The following is a 23,161-nucleotide window of genomic DNA, read 5'->3' as shown; positions in this document are numbered from 1 at the left end:
TATGTTCATGGACAAACTTGTAGTTTACTAGACGAGATTTAAGCTCTATATACACGAATTTCAACTGGATTTTATTCTCGGCCTTCTATTGGAGAAGTAGTTTTCTCCACTTTATCTAGCTCAACGTATTAAACCTTACTTACGCGTAAGCTAACTTAGGCTGCCTAAATTAAGGCTAAGTTGCTAGTCTGTTACTTCGAGGAGCGTTGATTCTTTTTCATCGAACCAGATCCAAGTTCGATCACAAGCGACTATACACGTATGCATAAACATATAAACAAAATGTATGCAGGATACGCACGGCTTGACCGCTCAGCTAGATTTCTATAGTGCAGAGTTAGTAAACAGGCAGTGACATCGTTGGCTTAATACTTTCCCCTGTCACAAGATGTCTAGCCGAAGTTCATGCATCAATATCGACTGCTTGGGAAAGATTTGTATCACTAACAACAAATATTTTAAATACTTTGTATGTTGATTATCATATCTTCAATTTTCTGAATTTTTTGCAGCACCCTTTCAATACCATATCTGTAATGACCTGTTGTGAGAGAGCTGTTCCTTCGTTCTGATAAACTTTGATAATGTACTATATTGTTAAATAACGTTAAACGCATGGGTGGTTTTCATGCTGTTACTTTTCCAATTTACTTTTGAACAATCACTCATATCGGTTGTCCTTTTAGTACGTGTAATACACCTCTTTTCAAGACCGTTGCTTTGGTTTTGCTAAATATGATATCCACAATATATACGTACAACGAAGAGAGGGTCCAGCTGACCTGTCTAACAAAGTCGTTATTAAAATGGTCTACAGCGAGACTAGGATTAAACATTTTTTTTTCATATTACGATTGACCGGTATCGAGAGCAAGCTCACTTGCCTTGCACATAAATCATGACCTCTCCATAGCAATCCGTCTCCTCTGAAGCGACTCGACAAAAATACTTTCCTTCGTCTTCAAGGACAACGCTCCTAATGAACAAAGTCCCATTTTCATTTACGGAATATGATCCATCTCCTGCACTAGGAACGCCACTGATGATATAAGCAACTTCAGTACTGTTATCAAAAGAGTTTCCTTTTCTCCAGTAGTACGATCCAATGCCATTCACATTGCAAAATATGTTTCCCGTTTGGCCTTCCTCTAATATTACCGAAGCCATCGATACCTGCACGTCACTAGCTGAAACGACATATCACAAGTACATAAACGTCATGACTAGCTTCTTATTACCCTTGTAAGCATATTAGATGAAAGCGTGTCCTTTTTTGTTAATGAATGGTTTGATCCGTATGATCCGAGATACCTTCTCGTATTCCCATGAATTTGTGGCTAAAATATCCAAACAATGTATTTTGCAACCATTTATGTCAAAGTACATTTTAAAATGAGTTTTCAAACCAAGTGGTTCAAAATTTATTTAAACTTTTACAATTTACACGAACACACGTGCAACTAGCCAACTTGTACCGCTTAGTGTAAACTAACTACACAACAATGTTGTTTAGTTAACACAATGCGGTGTAGTCACTTATTACACAATGTTGTAAATGTTTTAAGCAACGCGGGGTAGGTGCACTAGTTACTTATATGTCGTGCAAACTTTTACACAGGTTGTGAATTTTTTCATTGCATTGAAGTTAAGTTTTCAGTTGAACTTGTAGACAGGTATTTAAGTTTAAATTAATAACTTTTCCTAGAATGGGAAGATTTGCTATGTACAATAACACATACATTACTTCTGAGTGAGAGACTTCTGACATGCCACAAGTTTCAAGTGTATTAACAGATTCATGGTAAGTAATCATAAGGGAATGATTCCAACCCTGTGAGTATAATTGGAGCAAGGCATTCAAGACGACGTTCTTTCTTCTCCTTGCATTTTTACTTTTGTTTTAATCCAAGTTGCCTAAGGCATGTCTAGTGCGTTTGTTGAGGCAAATTATCGCACCTCACTAAGTGAGTCTTAAACTTGGATGTAAATGCCGACCAGTCATGAAATACATACAATCAACATTAAACTAAGTATCTTTTTATCAATATATATGTTATATTTATGTAAGTTTCAGTAACGGAGATAAACTCACCTGAGATACATGCTAACAAAGTTGTCAAGATAAGGAGAAACAAAGCCTTGTCCATTGCTTCGATATTCCAGTTCTCACAGCAATACAAAATATTGAGCCTGTAAACAGATCGTATGTAATGTGCATAATTTTTCATGGTTTACTTTAGTTCTCCTATATGTGATGTAAGGCACATATAACTCAACTAGTTACAGGATTTGCACTAAATAATAAATTAATGTAACTAAAATATAAGTAATATTTGGGATTACTGTTACTCTCAAAGTAGATTCTAAAATATACTAAAAGACAATGCACTTTGTAATGCACCGACTACCAGTGCCGTTTTCTTTGAATCTTCTGTGAACAGACTAGATATGTCTTGCTTTGAACGTTTAATTGGTAGCTAAGTTGGACAGTTGTTTAGGACACAGAATCTCTCTCCGTGTAGCCATTTACTTTGAGAGAAATACCTTTTCATTCTGGCTGCCTTTTTGGTGAATGAATAATGCTGAGACCCCTTATTGTAGGGAAATGTTTCTTGGCTTATGAAATAATAAAAACAAAATCTCGTGAAAACTGTTGACTACGTACAAGTCTAGAAAGTACACCTGGGAAACTTTTTAATATTTATAGTTTTGTCACCAATGTTGATTTAGTGGAAAGTGATATTTTGCTCCAAGGGGAACTACGGAATTGACATTCAACCTTCACATGTATTATTAAGAGACGCACAAAATAACGGTGAAGGGAATATGTAACGTGATCTCCTGTAGCAATTAACTCATATAAAGCTACTTGAAACTAATGCCATGATCACATAGCTACCAAATTCCTAATGAAGCTAAGCGAAGGATGGAATCTATCTAAGAGGTACATTTTTTTTAAAAGAATACAGCAATTCTCAATTGCAGAATCGATATTTGGGGTCCTTGCAGATTAAGCCTTGTCTGGTGCGTTTTCCTACTGCAAAGCGAGACCTCAATATAATGTTTTATTTTCAATGGTATAATGGGAAAGTCAAGTAACATCAAACTTGTTGTAGCTATGCTAACAGAAGGCAAATGTTAATGGTCGGAGCTCGATGGTCAAATTAAGCAACTCACGGGAAAGCTGTGAATCAACTTACAACCGTAATGGCATGTCCCTGACAGGGGATTAACTCAGTAGGTAGCCGTCCTGATTTAGTAAGAATCAGCAGAGAGAGAGACTGTGGATGCAACACCTTCGAACCATTCAACCTCATGGGCTCAATATTCAGGAAAGACATGACTAACCCTTTCTTCTGCTTCCCCTTTTCGGTCGTTGTCCTTCTCTAGTTTACTCCATATCTTATTCCCTTTAACCTCTCTTTGTCCCTCTACCGTTTATCTTCTACCTCTCATCTTCCCCCTGTTGGTTTCTGTCTACTCTCCTTCCCTTGTCTACTAATTCTCTTACATATATCTCTTTTGTGTTCACCCTGCTCATAAGCTGTCTGTATTATGGGTGTTTATTTGTCCTTTCTGTTACTGTAACTTGTCAGGCCCTCTTATTTTTACACATTAACTTCACAGATATAACACAAATACCAATCGCCAAGGTGCTACAGTAAATATATAGGTATAATCAAAAAAGTGTCGGCCGAACGCAACATATTGTTGACTTCCATCTTTTTAGAATACCAAAGGCATAGTCAGTGCAAGCGTGACAGCCCACGGCTGTTTTCACAACTGCGTTTTTTACAGCGCATTCACATACATCTGTAGATGAAATAAAAAACAGTTTCTGTACGCGCATGCAGTTGTTTGATTCGGCTGATCGACTGCAGTATTTCTTACATGATTTCTTCTAGTTGGTAGGAAGGTATTCTGTGCTAGGTACTCATACCTTCAAGACCTCCAGAATGAAAGGTAAGTGGTCAAAGGTAAAGGGCAATTGAAATGGAAAATCTCAGTTTGCTTTGGACACAACGATAAATGTTGAAAAGATGTGGAACCTGCAAAAGTTAAGTATTGTTACAATATTATTTAACTGTGTATAGTTTACAATGAAGGTCAACAAGTAAGTGGTAAAATGACAGAACTCGGGGTTGTTCAGTGCGGCTTTCATAAACATGTGTGTGCATGTTTCGCATTGTTATATTTCCAATAAGCAATTATTAATTACAGGGTGTTTGTGATGAGATACACAACTCCTTGGATTGCCCTCTTCTTAAGATATCTTTTCATCCTAACAAACTCATTTCTAGGAGCTGTATTTATGACCTTACATATTATAGAAAGAGCAAACTGTATTAAACGGTCTCAGAGATATGTCAGTCACATTCTCATATCACTATGCAATATAAAATGATATCATGCAAGGCTTTTTGCACCTTGACCAAATGAACATACAACAATTATCATCAGTATAATGTATTCAGCAGTTGCTGTTTTCTCCTGGGTTTGCTTTTGTCTTGGCAAATGCAACGGTGACGTCGTTAAGTTGTCACGCAACGAACGGTTTGAATATAAAATTGGTATCACCTCGAGTTTCAGTTTCGCAGAATTCAACGCAGGCCTCCACTTGTTCACGGGTACCGAAAGATTCATGCAGTGATGTTCTCTGCTATTATTTACCACATAATGAGCCCTACGACAGACCAGTGGAAGGGCTTGCAGTAGCTGTGCTGAATGTGTAGTCGGTGCATTTGTTCCGCGCGATTTACCGATCTGCGCTATCTTAAGATTGCGCTGCGCGTTCTTAAAATCCTATATTTGCGCACCGATCTTAAGATTGTGCAAGGCCCGTCTTGCGCGTTTTATCGATACTGCGCGATCTTGCGATCGTAGCTGTATGGAGTATCTGAATCAAATGATGGTGTCGGTACCTCATTAATTCTCTGCAAAAATCAATTGACGTCATCATCAATCCTATGGGATGCCAAGGTGGAGATAATTCACGTCAGTTCGTAGGTATTATAAGTACTTAAAGGGACGGCTATAGGCAGGTTTTTTTTTTCTAAAATAAATTCTTTATTTCGCAATAAAAGTTGTATAGCCTACAACAAGAGTCCCTCTAAAACATCAGTTTTCATTGGGCATGTTGATTTCCTTTAAGATGGGGATCAATTTTGTCTCATTTCATGCATGTTCTAAGAATTATTCATTAGTTTTTCAGGTTGAACTGTGACACTACTAAAGGACAGCACTAAAGAAGATCAGCAACCAGTCTCCTTTTTCAGTCGGATTTCATCATTCTTATTAATCGATGTCCTCTCTGTTTAAGGATCTATTAAAACACATCCTGTCAATGATTAGAGTTTAAGAAATTCATGTAATAAAAATAAATCCTGTCAATTGTGTTAACAGGTTCTTTATTTACAGCACAACACATTAAAGCTAAAAACATTGAAATTCTCAATGCAGTGGCTGGCAACATTTATACAATATATAGATAATTTCAAGTTTACAGGATCATACAATGTATGATATTCGTCTTCATTCATTTACAAACTTAATGATACAATCATTTGCTTATAAATGCTGCCATAAGTACATTAGGATCGTTCCTAGTGGTATGAGTTAAAGTGATAAAAATTACATCGTAATCAGGCACACAATGATAGATTAAATAAACATTCTGTGGTGGTAAAAAGGAGCTGAATTCAAATACATAATTAAACAGTTATTAACAGTGAATAATGGACTGTGATTGGTCTAATGTTACTTTTTGCATTTTTGTTGTTCAACTAACAGAGCCCTGTTCAAATGTTTTCACACTGCTAGGACTGCGTTCTGGTCCGGCTGCGTGCGCGGCTGTACATGTCGTATGGTATTTTGGATTGCGCAATTTACCTTGCAAGTTTAAATTTAACGATCATTTTTTGAAGACGAACTGTGCGCAATCACTGGCGGATCCAAGGGGGGGGGGGGCAACTGGGCCATGCCCCCCCCAAAGGTGAGCCAAAAGTGTTTCCGAACATCCCCTAAATCGTATGATTGGAAATTTAAAAAATCGAGAGGAATAGCAGTGGTAGACTAGTCTAAACCTTTTCGTTTTCTGCTTTTAAATTAAATGTATGATTAAATGAGGATTTACAGTTTTTCACCATTTTGCAGTTACAGGCTGGTTGTAAGAGATTTATAACCTATGAAAAATAAAATTTCTTGTGAAAGATGATCCCAACTTTGTTTTATAAATATTTTAGGAAACTTTTTTTTAGAAGTAAATTAACATCACCATTGTACACTTTTGCCGCACTAAATTGCATCTGGGGGGCACCCCCTCCCCTTTGACCCCTCCCCATATCACTCTAACGCCACTTTGGCCCCTCCCAAACAAAGGCCCTGGATCCGCCAGTGTGCGCAATGTGTTTGAAAAGATTTTCTCTATATCCTCTGCTGGTTAATTGAAATAAAATAATAAAAACATCACAAAGAGGGCAAACACGTTGGATATAACAATTTATTTTGAACTGCATATCGTCATTTGAGTGTGTACTTCTCACAACTACTAACGTTGGCCACCAAGGTCAGTTCAATACTAAAAAATCACCAAACTGATTCACGCATATAAGGACTGCATAGCCTAATGTTAGGCCTAGTTTTGACACTCAGCACTGGTATATGGCGTGTGCCGATCGTAGCTGATAATTTCGTCTAGCAAGAAAAGCTTTCTCTTGTTGCAATTTACTTTCACATTGCGAAAAAAAACAGTAAATAGGAGAAACCAAAGTCAACAAATGATGGATGGAAGCTTTAACTTTGTTTTTTTTCCTCCAGTATTTGCAATTCACATTTCGGTTTTCTTAAAATGAAAAATAGTACCGAAATTCGGTCGGAAAAGGCAGATTTCGGTACTAAACCCATTTTTCGCGATTTTCGCGAACGTTTAAACGAACGAAAAATCGGCCGTTTAAACGTTTGGGTCTTTAAACGAAAACTCACAGCCTTAACATTGGCTACCCGTATTTATTCATTTTGTGTTGCGTAGAATTTGGTGTGTTTAATATCAAGAAAAACCTTGACCCCTCCTGCCATGTTCTTTCCCGTACAGGCCTACAGTTAACACTAGCAGCTTGCTATTAACAGCTTGCGCAATCTCAAGATCGGTGCGCAATTATTGGATCCTAAGAACGCGCAGCGCAATCTTAAGATAGCGCAGATCGGTAAATTGCGCGGAACACATTCATCGAAAGAAAACCTTCCGATTCCTAACTGTCACCATTTGGATCAAATGACTCTTAGGGGTAAAAATAGAACTACACGAATCATATGAACCACTGAGCATTATTCGGTTAATTACTATAGTACATTCTGGTTTATTCGCTTGATCAGGAAACCTGCAGAATTTTTTGAAAAATTGGGAAAATTTAGGATTTAGGATAAGATTCAAGTTCATCCCAGGTGCACACTCATTAAATCGGACATCAGACATTATTTTCAAATCTCAGAGAGCAGCAACCTTTTTGGGCGCTTCAGTCATCAGTGACAGAGAGCAACAACAAGCGCTGTAATAAGTTTTCTGTCATATGGCATTTCATTACTTACATGTCTAAATAAGTTCTGTAAGTGGGGTTCAAACCTACCGTGATACCGTCGTGTTATCCTTACATAATTCATCACATGGGTAATGATCTTTACTTTGTTTCGCTGCTTTTCTTGCTTCTCGTAAGATTTTGCAACTTTTTGTGAACTTTTGATAGATTCTATGAAATCCACTGCGATATTGTCGCGGAATCTGCTATATTGCTCGTTAGGTGAACGAGGCAGTTCATTCAACGCTGTAGTATGTTGAAAAAGACGAATAGGGTTTCTTTTTTGATAAATGAAGAGGGCATGTAATTTAATTTTTCAACGGTTCGGTCTAAAACGGTTGAACATTTTCCATAATCGAATTACCCTTTTAAGGAAAAGTTTAATGCATGGTGTGTGTAAGACTTATACATGGTTACTAGGCAGAACGTTAGAAGCTAAGATACGCACACTAATAACAACAATACATTTTCACAAAATGTGTTATTTTAATTAAGTTTGCAGATTGTGACTCTTTTGGATTTGTAATACCCTTTCTCAGGTTTATTGTCAGTATAAATAGATCATTCTATGATATCGATTGAGTTATCAGAAATTACATAAACTTATTAGTGATCTGATTGAACCGAATTTCATGATAATTAGACATAGTTAATGTGGCATTACAAGAGGCGGTATCTTGGACAAGAGAAGCACATTGCGCGACAGCAAACTTGTGCAGTTTCATCAGCATAGTGGAGCAAGACGGTCCAATTCAAGGAAGCCGTAAGTAGCCGAGGTTTCAGCGTGAGTGCAGTATTTTACACATCAGATCTTCCTTCTTGTATTAGAATCGTAACTTGTTAGATCATCCAATCCTCCAATACCATTTTATGTAACATTATTGTGCAAATAGAATACTAAATGATCAAATCTTAGGTGATATTATACGCTAATTGTCATTGTCATCAAACATCAAGTAGAATATCTTAATACCCAAACGGAATAGTTTTTTTCTGGAAAGGCAAGACCACTGTGAAATCCAGTTGTAGATCTGTAAATACGAAGTTACAACCTTCAACAGTGAATGTACTATATTCTTCCCCATGAGTATGAATGCTTTGATTTCTGATTGAAATGTTACAGTACCGTACTGTATCTTCTGCTGAATAAACTGAGATGTATTAACCTTGCTAAGGGGTAATATTTTGCACATAACAGTTTTGCACACTGAAAGAACTATATCTGCAAAAGGTCAAAAACTTTTGACGAGATTCACATATCGTAAGAGAATCGTATTAGTTTCATTATTTCCAGCGTTCTAACAGTCATATTCATTTGTTTATCGTTATATCATGTGTGTAAGTCGTTCATCTGATGAAATTCTTCAGCCATGGTATATAACATTTCTCGCTAAAGCATTATCCGCTTGATTGGTATCATTTCATTGTTATCAAGTATCTAGTTACTGCAGGTACTTTGATGTCTGTTTTGTTCTTTCTAACGAATGTGTGCTGTAAATAAGTTCAGTTTGGATCAAGAAGGTCAAATAATCCTTAAGTAATCAAAGCAGAACAAAGTTCATAGACATTTGATTATGTGAATTATATTTCTTTTTCTAATGTAGAACACGCCCACATGTTGTATGCCTAGCGTGATGCTTTCCAGACGTAGAAGGCCTACTACAGATGAAATAAAGAGGACCGAGATGCATTCCTTGACAATTGATGTTATCGTTCAAGTTCCATTAGCTTGGTATTGACTTAAATTGGTTGGCGGAGGTGTAAACTCACTCAAATTTAACTCGGCTGTATCAATAAGTTCTTTACTTAGGTAATTAAGTTCTTAACAAAGGTGATTAAGTTAGGATGTGTGTTATGCTTTAATTATTATCACCGCAAGCTTTACTATAGAAGGAAAGTTAGAAGGATAATATGGAAATTGCTACTTCTAAGCCCTTAGTAGTGCCCGTCTAAGAAAACATCCTTTCGGAGACGTCACTTAACTGTGAAGAAAAGGTGAGCTGTCAATTTACTTTATGTAACCTACCTCATTGAGTTATTTCAATATCAGTTTATAAATTACATGAACAGAATAGACAATATCTTCTGATGATTTTTGTTGCCGGTAGCCGCTCTGGTTATAGTCATACATATTTAAATGTAATACACTGTTTAAGGCGTCTTCTTTTAACTTACAGAAAATTACCCCTCAAATTAAGGTAAGCAAGCACAGCAATATTCCCGCCAAGTAATCTATCTTCAGTAAATGCTTTGTTTCTTGTGTCCTCACCTACTTGAAAGGAGATCATATACATAGTACAATCATACTCATAGCGTATTAAAATCACACCCTTGTATTATACATATTATGCCAGTTATGCAAAACGATTTAAGATCGTTAGCGTTCGTTCCCGAAAACTTAGAATGTTAAATTCCTTACCTGAATGCTCGGTTCAGCAAAATTAAGGTATGTGATGTTTAATGTAAGATAACAACGACACCTCGTGCTAAAGCAAACGTTTCTTTGTGTTTCACAATAACTACACTGCAATATGTTGGAATATTGCACTTTGGATCCTTGCCATAGCAGACGGTAATCTCATAATCATATATGCAAACATATAGGTCATATGCACTATTGAATAGTTATATGAACGTCAGATGGAGTTTTAAGTTTACAACATAAAATTATATCCTTCATGTAGTAAACTGACATAACAGACGGTAATCTCATAATCATATATGCAAACGTTTTGGTAATAAGGTACTATTGAATAGTCACAATGAGCGTCAGATGGAAATTTTAATTTACAGCATAAAATGGTAGGCCTTCGTTAACATTGTTTGTATAGAGTACGTGAATGGAAAATGTAAAGCAAGAGAGATATCCATTTTGTTGTTGTTGTGGTTTATCGGTTTCGGTGATTCGCCATCAATCCGCTCAAATTTATCCAAGAGAATTATGTGACAAAATACAATTTTTTTTTAAAATCTGCACGACCGATTAGCGGTTGCATTTAAGATGAACTGTTCTCCCACAAACCGTCAGTATCAGTTATATTCAGAAAATAGCACTTCCAACTTCTGTCTCCTTTCGGTCCTTTTGAAGGAGTTTCTTTCCAAATTTCCCCACTTAGGAAAAAGAACAAGAAATGAGGAAAGAGATGACCGCTTTTTAACTTGAATATAATTAGTAGATCTTTGTTTTTTGGAGCATGGACATTTTGTACCATCTGGGAGTGAATTTGACAGTCAACTAAATGGCGCAGTCCAATGAACGAAACATACATAGAGTCGGTTTGGTATATTACAGTTGAACAGGATACTTACATTCCATTGCCGTATGTGGCGAGTACACGCATCTGTTACTGATAACCCGACATACAGCAAACATGTAGCAAAGGTTATTCCTTGCACTGTCAACAAACGACGACAAAGTAGCTAAGCGAAAACATAGGCAATTAAACCAAATATTGCATAATGAATGGCCAATTGAATCTTTAAAGAGAATTGATATTTCTCTAATTCCTCAATGACTTATATCAGTGGCTTTGACTGGATATATGTGGGTAGGGTGAGCCCCCAAAATATGTAGATTTCCATTTTTCATGGAAATTATCTACTAACTCTTTCGATATTGAATCAAGTTAAACTTATATATCACACGCTAAATTATATTGATTTGGAAAAGTAACAATAAAAATGGAATTTAATTAAAATTTATATTACCTTTTCTATCGTATATCGGTGAACTCTGCTATTTCAATTGAAAAGATAACGCTCCCTTTTCTTCTTCTGTGCGATCCAACACGTGATAGAAATGTCTTTTCCGTTATAGAAGAAACAAGAGCACGGGTATATATACGAAACACGAAGATATCTGTAGATAACTATGTGGAATGCATGCAGTGGCGTAGGAAGGTACTTTTGAGTGGGGGGGGGGGGCTGAAGATCGATGGCCGGCCTGGGGGAAGGGTCTAAGGGGAGGGGGACACCCCCTCCCGTTTGGAATTTTTTGCATTTCCAGGTGGCCTCAGATGCAATTTGGTGCAATATAGCACACTTCAACACCCACTCCGTTTTGTAAACTTAATTTTGTATTTTCACCTGGCCTTAGATGCAATTTGGTGCTCCAAATGAGATTTTTTTCTCATTTGGAAATGAAAAAGGGGTTTTCTGACTTGCGAAGCGGGGGGGGGGGGTGTGGAATGATACTTCCGCCCCTCCTCATTTTTCACTGGGGGGGGGGCTGGCGCCCCCCAGCCCCCCGGTTCCTACGCCCTTGAATGCATGTATTAGGTATAGAACTCTTGATGCTTACAGATATATAAAATATTATTCTTAAAATCTATTTCAAAAGATTAAAACATTATTTGTTGTTGATTGGAAACGTGTTTCATAACATCTTAACTGTATTCCATATCGTCCATGCACATCAATTTCAACTAATAGGCGAATACGTTAAAACTGTTAGTCAACATTTAATCTGGCTTGTATTTGTAGAATTTACAAATTGAATCACCATGTGATAATAATACATGTATTGAGTCAACCCTAACCCTAGAATATCGAGTCAAAAACTGAGAATCAAGTAAAGCAGATAAATTTATATTGAAAAAGATACATTTATATTGAAAATATAAAAATCAAATGTTAAATGAAATACGGATAACGATTAAATTACCTTGCCGATGCTACCTCGGTTAACTCTGCCATATTATTTGAACAGGCAACAAATCCGTTTCCTTTTTCATTTTCCATGGCGTCCAATTCGTGGTAGAAAGATCTTTACCATTATGGAATAAACAAGGACACATGTTCATTTACGCACACAAAGTTATCTTTAAATAACTAAATGGAATGCATGTATTAGCTTTATACCCCTAGATGCTTCGAGAAATATATATTTAAAGACCTTATTGAAGACCTTATTTGCACGTCGTTTATAGAAGTCACATGTTCCATAACATCTTTAAATGTACTCCACGTTGTCCAGGTCAATTATAGGCTAAAGCGTATAACATATTAGTCAGCATCCAATCAGACTTGTATTGTAATGTACAATGTCTACAGAGTAAAACTTAAAACATATGTCAAAGGCACAGCTTATTGTTAACTTTGCTTTGTTAGAAATAAGACAGTCTAGCTTATTTGTCGAAGGCACCGTACCTTTAATCAACGATAATCAAACGCTGCGTCCGAAGTCCACAGGATCCCAACTAGGGCTTAGAATTAATTCCAGAAAATTTCATTTTATCTCTCTAACATGAGTTTTTGTGCTTTAAAGTCTCATGCTGTTAATGAAAACCAGAATTTGAAATATATTGTAAGAAACGAGATACTACGAAAAGTTTCCATGCACTGTTCCTTGCTTTTGATGGCCTTACCCTGATATCCTATTGGGATAACTTCCACCAACGGTTGGAACATCTGAGGAAGTAAAATAATGATCATCGTGAACTCTAATGGTTTATACCGAAAACCCTGCTGGAGACTATAATATTACTGTTGTGTTCTCAACAATAGCATGTTTTGTTTTCTTCGTTAGGATTCCCTCTATTGTTTAAATGTTTTTAATTGGGGTAACAAGTAGTTTTGCAGAGATGGACTACCCTTCTTCCTGGCATTGACGTAACCTTAGGAAATTTTATTCCATTTTCCCTTAATGGTGTTAAAAGGGTTAAGGGTCAGATATGTGATGGATGGTGACTGGTTGGCAGATAATTTCAACCAAAGTCTTCATAGTTGATAGGGTTAACTTTTTTAATGTGTTCATCGAAATTGGAACAGCCTGTTTCTTGCAATTGATTAAGAGTTTCCTATTTATTTCTCAAAATCAGTAAATCAAGTCTGTTAACTGTTTCTTATATATTTCCACAATGGTGAACTTTTTCTGTAATGTATGTTTGTGTGTATGTATTTTATCTGTCTGCTTATGTTTCTTATTGAATCGTCAGTAGGATTAAGTGCATGTTCAAATTGCCCATGCATACTAATGTTATGTATTGTTTTCACTTTTTAGTGTCAACTAGAGGTTGAAAAGTTATGGAAAATTATATTTCAGAAACGTTGGTTTTATCCCAGGTAGCGATAGCTTTATTCAACATTTTGATCTCATCGTGTGATTATTGAATTATATAAAAGTCTTTTGTCAGGCTGTATTTTCACAGAACTAACTAATTGTTTATGCTTTCTATTATTCTGCCAGTTCAATCCTTGGGAGTATTTCAAAGTCCATTTCTATAAAAGGAGATGCGATTTCTACATTTATTCAATGGTTATCATAAATACGCGAAGAGGGTCTCATTCTAGTTTCAGAATAATGAGATGTAGCCTTGGGCACTAATATCGCCTCAACCGGTTGGCTACATTAAAGGACTCCATCGTCTTATCCGCGAACGCGACAATATAATAACATAAAAATACTATGATACTCACCTCTGGAATCATGAGCCCGAGGCACTTCCTTACGCCAACTGTCAGAAGAATTCGCGGCAAGAGGAGTATTGTTCGGAGGATACTGCGAAGTCCTCATCACCAGACTATATTAAGTAATTAGAACATATTCCTCATTAAGACTTCAATGATGTTTCGCAAAGACAATTACATAGTTGTGTTTGCAGACAATGTACGTCAATATGATTTTTCAGTTGTGCATAACAAAATATGTGCTGATAGAAAATCGCTGTTTCTTAATATTTGCGACGATCAATTATTTAAATGAGAACATTAACTGTTCTACTACGATTCATCTTTTAATGGGTTAAATGATTCACATTTGATAAGAATTTCAGGTACAATTATTATTATTATTATTATATTATATATATATGTATATATATATATATATTTATTTATTTATTTATATATCTACATAACACTAAATATTTGTAGTGTAGCATTTAAAGTTACCTTGATATAACAGGAGTGAACGCACGCGTGATAGTGTTTTCTGTAAATTGGCAACAATTGTCAAGAGCAAGTGATAAAGTGTCTGTAATTCGTATGGAAACATAAATAGTATACTTTCTTAACTTACAAATGTAAAGCTCCTAATTGACCGTGAGGTAACAACTTACCTACCGTAAAGGAAAATACTAAGATTTACTTAAACATCATGACAAGACATACCTATAACAAACCTAAGACACCACCCGAACCGAATTGTACAGTTGCTTATAATAGCGTTTTCGACTTGAATATATTGCGCATTTATATGCATCTGTGTTATAACATGATAACACGTGTTATGCTACAGGCACATTTTATTGCGGCCCGTGTTAAGAAAAATATAAAAATATAAAAACTATTTTATATTATATAAAAATATTTAAAAATAATATATATATATATATATATATATATATATATATATATATATATATATGTATATATATATATATATATATATATATATACATATATATATATATATGTATGTATATTACCACTACGATTTACTGAATTGTATCTTTAACATATCTAGCTTTCGCATGCTCCCAAAACATAACACGTGTTAGTGTGTTATAACACCCTGGCATATATATGCATAATATGCTACACGTTAAGAAAAAATATAAGCTCACACCTTTTCGGCTTGGGTGAAGACACGTACAGTTAGTTCGTGCGTAAATCGTTGGACGTTAAAAGTTAACTACCCTTACTTTGAAGTAGAGCCACTGCGAGCACCGAAATGATAACTGCTACACCAACTAAAACGCTTACAATGGCATGAAGATGGACCTTAAAGAAGGTATCTGAAAGTTGGGCAAAAAGAAAACATAGGTCTATTTTACTAGTTGTTTACTTACTTTTTTTTACAACAGTGAAAATTAAAGTCTCAATACGTGTTGCTGTTGAATTTCGAAAAACAAACTTCCGAAGTAGATACAATGTTTCTTATTCTAAATGCACTCTGACCAGGTGGTTTTAATTGAGAGATGCTGTCGCAATCGAAATATAAATTGATTTTCGGTTGCCCTTTTGGCGCGAACGATGTACCGTTAAATCACTGCAACCGCCCATGTTAGCATGCTCATTACACAAATGTAAACAAAATAGTCTACACATGAGGCCCGATCAAGCTTTTGAGGCAGTACTACGCAACTTACGTCCACTTTTTTTAAATTCCATTGAGGAAACGTCTGAAAAAAACTGTTGATTTATTGCAATGGAAGGAAATTACACAATTTCGAAGCTACATCGGTAAGACCGAGGGATAGATACAAGAGTAGGGACCTAAGTACGAAAGTAAAAGTAAGCAGAGGCCTAACGATCGTAAACAAAAAAGAGAAATTTGATTGACGCATGATCTGTTGGGCGGGGCTTGCATATTTTGTAGAATATACGGACCCGTTAATAAATCTGGCGAATGTTATTCAGTTCAACGTTTTTAACGACGGATAGCTCAATAGAAATAGTGTATATTGATACGAAAATTGCATAGAACGGTGTCATTTTCACTGAACTTTTAGTTCAGTAAGCTGGAAAGGTCGAAGTTTAAATTTGGCAAACACGTACTGAGACTTTATCACAAAACATTGGAATATGTCATAATAGTATTAAAAAATTGGAAGATGGTATTTATAAAAGTATTTTAATATTCAAAGGAGTTAGAAAACAAATCTAGGTAACAAAATATTACATATGTTGAACATACTTACTGTAACACATGGAAAGTAAATAAAAATGGCAGAATTTCATGGTTTGGGTTCCAATGTTTACACACGTTCAATTAAGTAGAAAATTGTTAAAGGTGTATTATATATATCAAAATTCTACTTCGTGTAATAGCGTATGCTACGTGGCATAACTTCATTTGAGGAAACTTGATTCCCATGTGTGACAATGTGATGTTTTAAAGTAATAGCTGCCTTAGTACAAATTATAAGCTTAGTCAAACAATTTAAAGTTTTGTATATGTCACAATACCTGTACTCTGGAAGTATATCGTTACAGCTTCACTGTTGACAAAATATTGAAATGTGTTATTGGCTCGACATCTATACTTTTTTTCCTTCTCGTCGTCGTTACTTGTTAAGTAAAATTCCCATGTAAGGTGACGTTTATACTTGCTCGCATTCTTTAAAACTGGTAATACATCAGTCATGGTTGTCCATTTGCCAAACAATTTTCTTTGTAGAACAACATTCGGTACAGGATACCCATAGGTAGCACAATTAATTGATTCGTTTCTTCCTTCGGTATGCGTCTCTAGTACAATCTCAAAGGTTACGGGAACTAAAATGAAAGTTGAAAAATATGAGTTTATAATTTGTTATTAATCTAGGAAATCATGAGAAAAGATAAAGACATTTCAACAGAAAAAGTATACTAGTTGAAATGAAGTACAACTCACGGATATTTAGCAGCTGCTTACACAGTTGCTCTTACATTAAGAAACAAAATCCTTACATGTTTGCAAATATTTTACAATCTTACGTTAGGCCTTACGTTAGGCCCTAGATACGTAGGGCAAAAAGCCCAGCCGTCTATGTCGATCATAACGCCCGTGGACCGTCGATGGAACGCCCGGCTGTTCGCCGGCGGTGCGTCAGCTGCCATCCATCAATGCTAGCGCTTTATTAACGGTGTGAATTCATGCGCTGCAACGGATGGGTGATTGTGATTGATAACTAGCCCCAAAGGTAACACGCGGTCATGAAATTCGAGTTGCTAATTGAAGACCACCGGCGGATCGCGAGCGTCTTTTGTTGACAGTCGCTCTCGATATGACCGATCATTAGCCGCTAGTTACCTCTGGCGGTTCACCAGGGTTTAAACAGTAGATAATACTTACTTTGAGTATCAACGAGGAATCCGTCATCATCTTCGTTGCTAGTAAAGTTGTTAAAAGCGAAACACCTCAATTTCTCGTATATGTTACTTGTAATGTTGTAAAGTACGTTCCACGTAGTTAGTGTTCCTTCCTGTAATACCAACTCTGGTTTCAAGCTTGTGTTCACCCACATATCAATGCTATGGTTATATCTTTGCAAAAGTAGAGATGGCATCGGGTTTCCGTCAGTAATACATGTTATGTTTACGTAGGTATAGCGTTCCGCAAGTATGGACGTCATTGATTTAGATGGAGGTTTCCACACTGCAGTGACCGGTACTGTAAGAGATGCAAGAAAATCATGAAACGAATATTATCACGTATACAGTGTAAATCATGTGAGTAAAGCTTACTTAGAGATCTGGGTCCAGTGACAGAACTATTGAGGTTGTTAAATCGTCACTCACTTTTCTTTTAGAAAAAAAATCCGATAAATGTTGTACCACAGGTATAGATTATATTTCAGACTTACCTTAGTTATATTGATTGAGGAAAGCTCTATATATCATTCAACATTTAATATACTGAAGATGGAGGTATTGCAGCGACGATTTTAGCAAAGTTGTACTAAATTGCTGCATACGTCATACAATGTAACTGAGAGCTTGGGGATGTGATTCAAAATGAAGTACGGGCGTGTGGTTTGGGCGTGTTTGCGCCTTGAAAGAAAACCTGTTCGTCATGAGCTCTTCTTATACCGTATAAGATCGATAAAATTCAAACTTGATGGTAGGGTGAATTGTTTGCCTTTGAGGTTCATGAGATCATGAGGTTACTGGATGTCAAAGGCTATTCTAATGGGTTCCAAAGAGTCATGTATGGGTTGATGCATGTCGTTCGGTCAAAAATGCTCGCTACATAGCAACCTTAAATCCGTATGGCCGATCGACTTGATGGGTCAAAGGCTACGAAGGGACTGTTAAACATTTGCGAATGATGATGTTATAGAGAGAGATTTCATAGGTTAATTGTTTTAATGTTTTAATGTTTTAATGGCCAAAATGTGTGTTATTGTGTCGGATAATGAAATGTGATTATAAAGAATAGAAGGGAACTTAACTCACCAGGTACGATTATCTCCCAATTGCAAACCTCTGCTTTTCCTTGGAATTTAAATTCTTTTAAACAACTGTATTTTCCATTATCCTTGGCACTAACATTCATAATTGTTAGAGTTGCGGTGACATTGCTCTCTTGTTCCTGAATTGTGTACATACGGTCACTATCGTTCAGGGTTATGGACTTCGATGGATCAGGTTGAATCAACGTTTCCCCATCTTTCTTCCATGTAAATACATACTCACGATTAGTTGAAGTATATAAACAATTTATCGTCGTAGATAAACCAACATGAGCAACTTTATGCATATGCTGCGGAGTTGTGTTATAATTCTCTGATGAAAATAACAGAGAGAAATATTTACTTAAAATATGTGAGACGAAACAACTACTGGATCGATAAATCATCAAATTGGAATGGATGAACAGTTGCTGACCATTAAATATATACTATGACCTAAATTGATTTATTTATTGATATTAAAGAATGTATTAATATTAATTTACACACTTGGCTTTATCCAGTAAATCATTCTACAATGATGCAGCCGAAAGATCAAAACGATTGGTTCCTGGTAGATGTTCTGATTATTGGCTTAGTTAATAATGACTTGTTTTCGGACCGAAAACAGTCATTGAACAAGCTAGTTTAAGCTATTTGCAATGCGTTTTGATAAAGATTAATATTTAAGTATGAATAGGATTGAAGATAGGTACAATCGTTTTCTTGAATTTAACCTCTACGTACCTGATATCACCGGTGGCAATTGAGCAATGACCATGCAGCAAATTACTGGAAAGATCGTTGACATACTAAATATCTTATTATTCCACATTTCTCTAATGGATTTGCGTACCGCAACCAAATATGACATCGAACGTTTCTTATATTGACAAAGAAACGTTTTTTCTTTGTACTACTGATACTATTTATTCGACATATCCTTTATCTCTCACGGCAGGATTCAATTGATGCAAATAATAATATAACATGAGCAATAAAACAACTGATATAAGTGCTTTGCTTAGTCTCCAAAGAAGTTAACATCAATCTGAGGTTAAAATGTAACGATGATAAATAAAAGAAAATAATAACGCCGTTTTCGATTCCTACTTCAAAGGCACTTCTTTCATGAAGAGAGCAATCATATGAATTAAATAATTAACTGCAGCTACAAGGGCTTTGTTTAATTTTCAAGGGCGTTAACGTCAATCCACATCGGCAATTCTTTCATGAAGAGGGAAATAAATAAATTGAAAAGAAGAATACAATTACTGCAGCTATAAGTACTATGTTTCATCATCAAAGATACATAAAATAATTTCTGTTTTCACGTTCCATTTGTACTGCATCTGTATTGTCTGATATAAGTGAGCTCCAATCTAGCAACAGGCTCTACTGTCAAATTACATGTTGAAGGAATAGCAAAAGCCAGAATTGGCCTTGCAATAATTATGATACAATGCAGTATATTCTATCAGCTGTCTACATATTTTGAGTGTCTTTTATACTTATAACATGATACTTTACGTATAGTATGTAGAAAATATGGAATACCAGCAAAGATTATTAGAATGGTGAAAGCCTTTTATGAGGACTTCCAATGTGCAGTAGTGGACAATGGTGAGAAATCAGAATGGTTTGACATAAAAACTGGTATCAAACAAGGTTGCAGTATGTCAGGCTTCTTATTCCTTACGGTGCTGGACTGGGTGATGAGAAAGGCAACTTTGAACGGTGAAATGGAATCAGATGGAAATTCACTAAAAAACTGGATGACATTGCCCTCGTGTCATTAACCAAGCAACAGATGCAAATAAAAACACATTTTTTAGCTGATGAGGGAAGCAGAGCGGGTCTTGACATTAATAAACAAAAGACCAAAGTGATGCGTATAAACACTAGGAACCAGGAACGTATTTACATTGGTCAGGAAGAGTTACAAGAGGTGGACAGAGTTTGTATACTTGGTTGCGACAATGACAAAAGATGGTGGCGGAATGGGAAACATTGCCAACATCATTGGCAAAGCCAGGGGTGCACTAATACGTCTACAAAAGATTTAAGTCTCCAAAAGCATCTGTAGAATAACAAAAATAAGGCTTTACAAAACACTGGTAATACCTGACCTACTATATGGATGCGAGACCTGGAAAAGGAATAAGGTGGATGAAAAGAAAAGCGATATCTTTCATAACAAATGCCCCAGGAGAGTGCTAGGGATAAGATGGCAAGAACGGGTCAGCACAAAGGAACTTCAAAAGAGAGCAAAAATGGGACCACTAAGCATCGAAATTAAGAAAAGAAGATGGAAATTCATTGGGCATATATTGCGCCAAAACCCAAACAACGACAGCAACATCAGCATGACTTGGGCACCAGAGGGCAGGAGAAAGAGAGGGCGACTAAAACCAACATGGCACAGGACAGTGGACAATGAAAGAGAGAGAGTGCTAATTGGCGATCCTGGAATGAGGCCAGAAACGCAGCTGCCAACGGAGACGAATGGAGACGATCTGTTGAGGCCTTATTTGCCTCTTGGCAAGAAGAACACAGATGAGATGGGATATTGCTTCAACAGGACATGGACAGCAGGGTCGGGGTATGCGCAAACTAGCTATAACGTTAATTACGAATTCCGATTTAAATGCAATTACATAAAATGTTCGTATAGGTACAACAATGCTGAGATAAAGCAAAATGCGCCTCTTTTACGGCATAAAAATAGGTAACATATGATGTGCATCAACAAACAACATCTGCATAACAATGATAACATACAGCCACTGTGATAAGTACATACAGGCTGAATTATTTAAATGTCCAGGGAACTCAATGCAACTAGAGCATGTCAAGCTATGTCATTTTAAACGTATTTAACTTTCAAACTGTACATTCGTAGCAATATATTATATAGTACTTATTCGGAATATGGAACCCAAACCCAGTAAGATTCATATATTGTCTGATACGGTCACTCAACTCTCAACTCTCGTATAGATATATCATACCAATACAATTGTAGGGAAATGTAATATGATGCCTGCTGGATACATATCTACGGCTCTTATAATAAAGTCCTATGCAAATATGATGAAGTCTGCGATCGACTTACCAGACACCAATTGTAATACAGTACAAGAAGTGTTAATATCAGATGAGGAAAAAAAAACACAGAACTTGCACTTAGCCTTGGACATTCAATATTCTTGTCTTGTATTTTCATCAGATACAGGAGGGAATGGAAATTATATAGACTACAGTTATGCTTGAACCAACACTACCATTGCTAATTGTGCATGTGGTCACTATTAGTTTTTAAAAGAACGGTTGAGGAGCAATTTAATTTGTTCATATTGCATTGATGCGTGACTTCCGGGTGAAGCATATTAGAGTAGTGGTACTGTCCTCAATATATTAACCTCCACTTAAAAGATTTTCTCTTTGTATGGGTTACGTTAACAACTGCAAGGGTTATAGAATTAATATTATATTAAGTGAACACGCTGGCTCTTCATGGTAAGTGTACATTACATTTCTAGTACTGTACAGTCTTTTAGAAACTGAAGTGTACTTTCAGTTTTACAACGGTACATTTAATACTACTCAATGAAACATAAGAAGCTATACATAGAAGTCATCATGAACATTTCACATGCAAATTGCAATTTTTATATATAGTTAAATCCTGCATCAATACATATACAGCAGACCCATTACATTATTACCGTTGTAGTCTAGCAAATAAATAAATAAATAAATAAATAAATGCCATCAAAGGGAGTGGGCAAACAACATGTGGTCAAAATTTAATGGGCGTTGCTGGAGACGTTTTGTTAGGAAAAAAGTGGGTAAGTTGAGTAGGTAGTTGAAATTTGTGCTATGAAACTTTAGATATTGCCAAAACTTATTGGTTTGATGAGCAGGTTAGCCCTTTTTCTTTTTCTATGAATGGTCAAGAATTCATTTGACTTACTTTATTCTGTCAGAGTTGAACTGCTTTTGATAAGCAAATTATCTAACTTCATTATTGACTTGGAGTAACAATCGCTAGTCAGTCGGGCAATAATTCCATGTATTGGGCCCATTTGACAATTACGTACCATGTTTCTCTTTGCTGTGTACATGCGTATAATTAGCCTTTGTACATTGAAATCGGATGGCTGACGTGATTGACGATGGTGTCAAAGATATCGGTATTTTTGATGTCTTTTTGCTTCAGTTATATGTTCAATCTTGTAGTCTGACAAATCGTTACGATGTTGTATGTTTTTCCTTTACTCGGACAAATGTTATAGTGATAACTTTATGTTTAGCTTTGGTGAACAGAAAACGTACGACGTTCGACATTTGGGAGAGTGACTCGTGGACTAGTCAAACCAGAATGTTAGCAAGCCGTTGCTAACATATCACAGTATGATATAAGCAGCACCTTGTTGGCGAACTTGAAGGAAGTTTCTTTTCGACCGATATTTTACCAATCTCAATTTGAATTAACTGCGTGAATGGTTCGCAATCTGCACGTCCATTATAGGGAAGTGTTCATGTGCGGAGGTAGTTCACGAAATTCTAGGAACATTCCCTCCATTTATAAATATAATATGGAAACGTCATTTAAAATATAATATTACCGTTGATTACAAGGAACGGGTTGAGCATGCGCAGTACGTAATGTGCTTTTTAAAGCATTCATAAACACGTTCATTTCTAAGC

General features: G+C 36.1%; 2 protein-coding genes across 32 annotated transcripts in view; both read right to left on the bottom strand.

The window, feature by feature from the left end:
- Positions 1–13,928, bottom strand: part of LOC139977098 (uncharacterized) — a 45,935-nt gene extending 32,007 nt beyond the window's left edge. For 25 of the 30 annotated variants that reach the window (XM_071986145.1, XM_071986151.1, XM_071986150.1 and 22 more), the window contains exons 1-7: positions 12,235–13,928; positions 11,280–11,374; positions 10,881–10,966; positions 10,594–10,682; positions 9,747–9,840; positions 2,093–2,190; positions 885–1,187 (exon numbers count right to left, since the gene is read on the bottom strand). In XM_071986145.1, coding sequence (XP_071842246.1) covers positions 885–1,187; positions 2,093–2,190; positions 9,747–9,840; positions 10,594–10,682; positions 10,881–10,912 — 616 coding nt within the window. In that variant the 5' untranslated portion in view covers positions 10,913–10,966; positions 11,280–11,374; positions 12,235–13,928. Of the gene's footprint in view, positions 1–884; positions 1,188–2,092; positions 2,191–3,200; positions 4,738–9,746; positions 9,841–9,990; positions 10,683–10,880; positions 10,967–11,279; positions 11,375–12,234 lie in introns of those variants that run through there. The other 5 variants (XM_071986173.1, XM_071986175.1, XM_071986176.1 and 2 more) reach the window with 5 other exon arrangements.
- Positions 11,845–22,191, bottom strand: LOC139977099 (uncharacterized). 2 transcript variants are annotated; one of them, XM_071986178.1, is made up of 9 exons: positions 19,196–22,191; positions 18,453–18,782; positions 17,350–17,667; positions 16,482–16,790; positions 15,215–15,307; positions 14,463–14,502; positions 13,989–14,092; positions 12,938–12,980; positions 11,845–12,336 (listed from the first exon to the last, which is right to left on the bottom strand). In XM_071986178.1, exons 1-9 carry the CDS (start codon positions 19,320–19,322, stop codon positions 12,231–12,233), a joined length of 1,470 nt encoding a protein of 489 aa, XP_071842279.1. In that variant the 5' UTR covers positions 19,323–22,191; the 3' UTR covers positions 11,845–12,230. The 2 variants fall into 2 exon arrangements, with proteins under 2 accessions (XP_071842279.1, XP_071842280.1); XM_071986179.1 differs by lacking the exons at positions 11,845–12,336; positions 12,938–12,980; positions 14,463–14,502.
- Positions 22,192–23,161: the final 970 nt, after the last annotated feature.

This window comes from Apostichopus japonicus, chromosome 12 (assembly GCF_037975245.1).
Source record: "Apostichopus japonicus isolate 1M-3 chromosome 12, ASM3797524v1, whole genome shotgun sequence".
Taxonomy (NCBI): domain Eukaryota; kingdom Metazoa; phylum Echinodermata; class Holothuroidea; order Aspidochirotida; family Stichopodidae; genus Apostichopus; species Apostichopus japonicus.
This window is presented reverse-complemented; position numbering and strand designations above follow the sequence as displayed.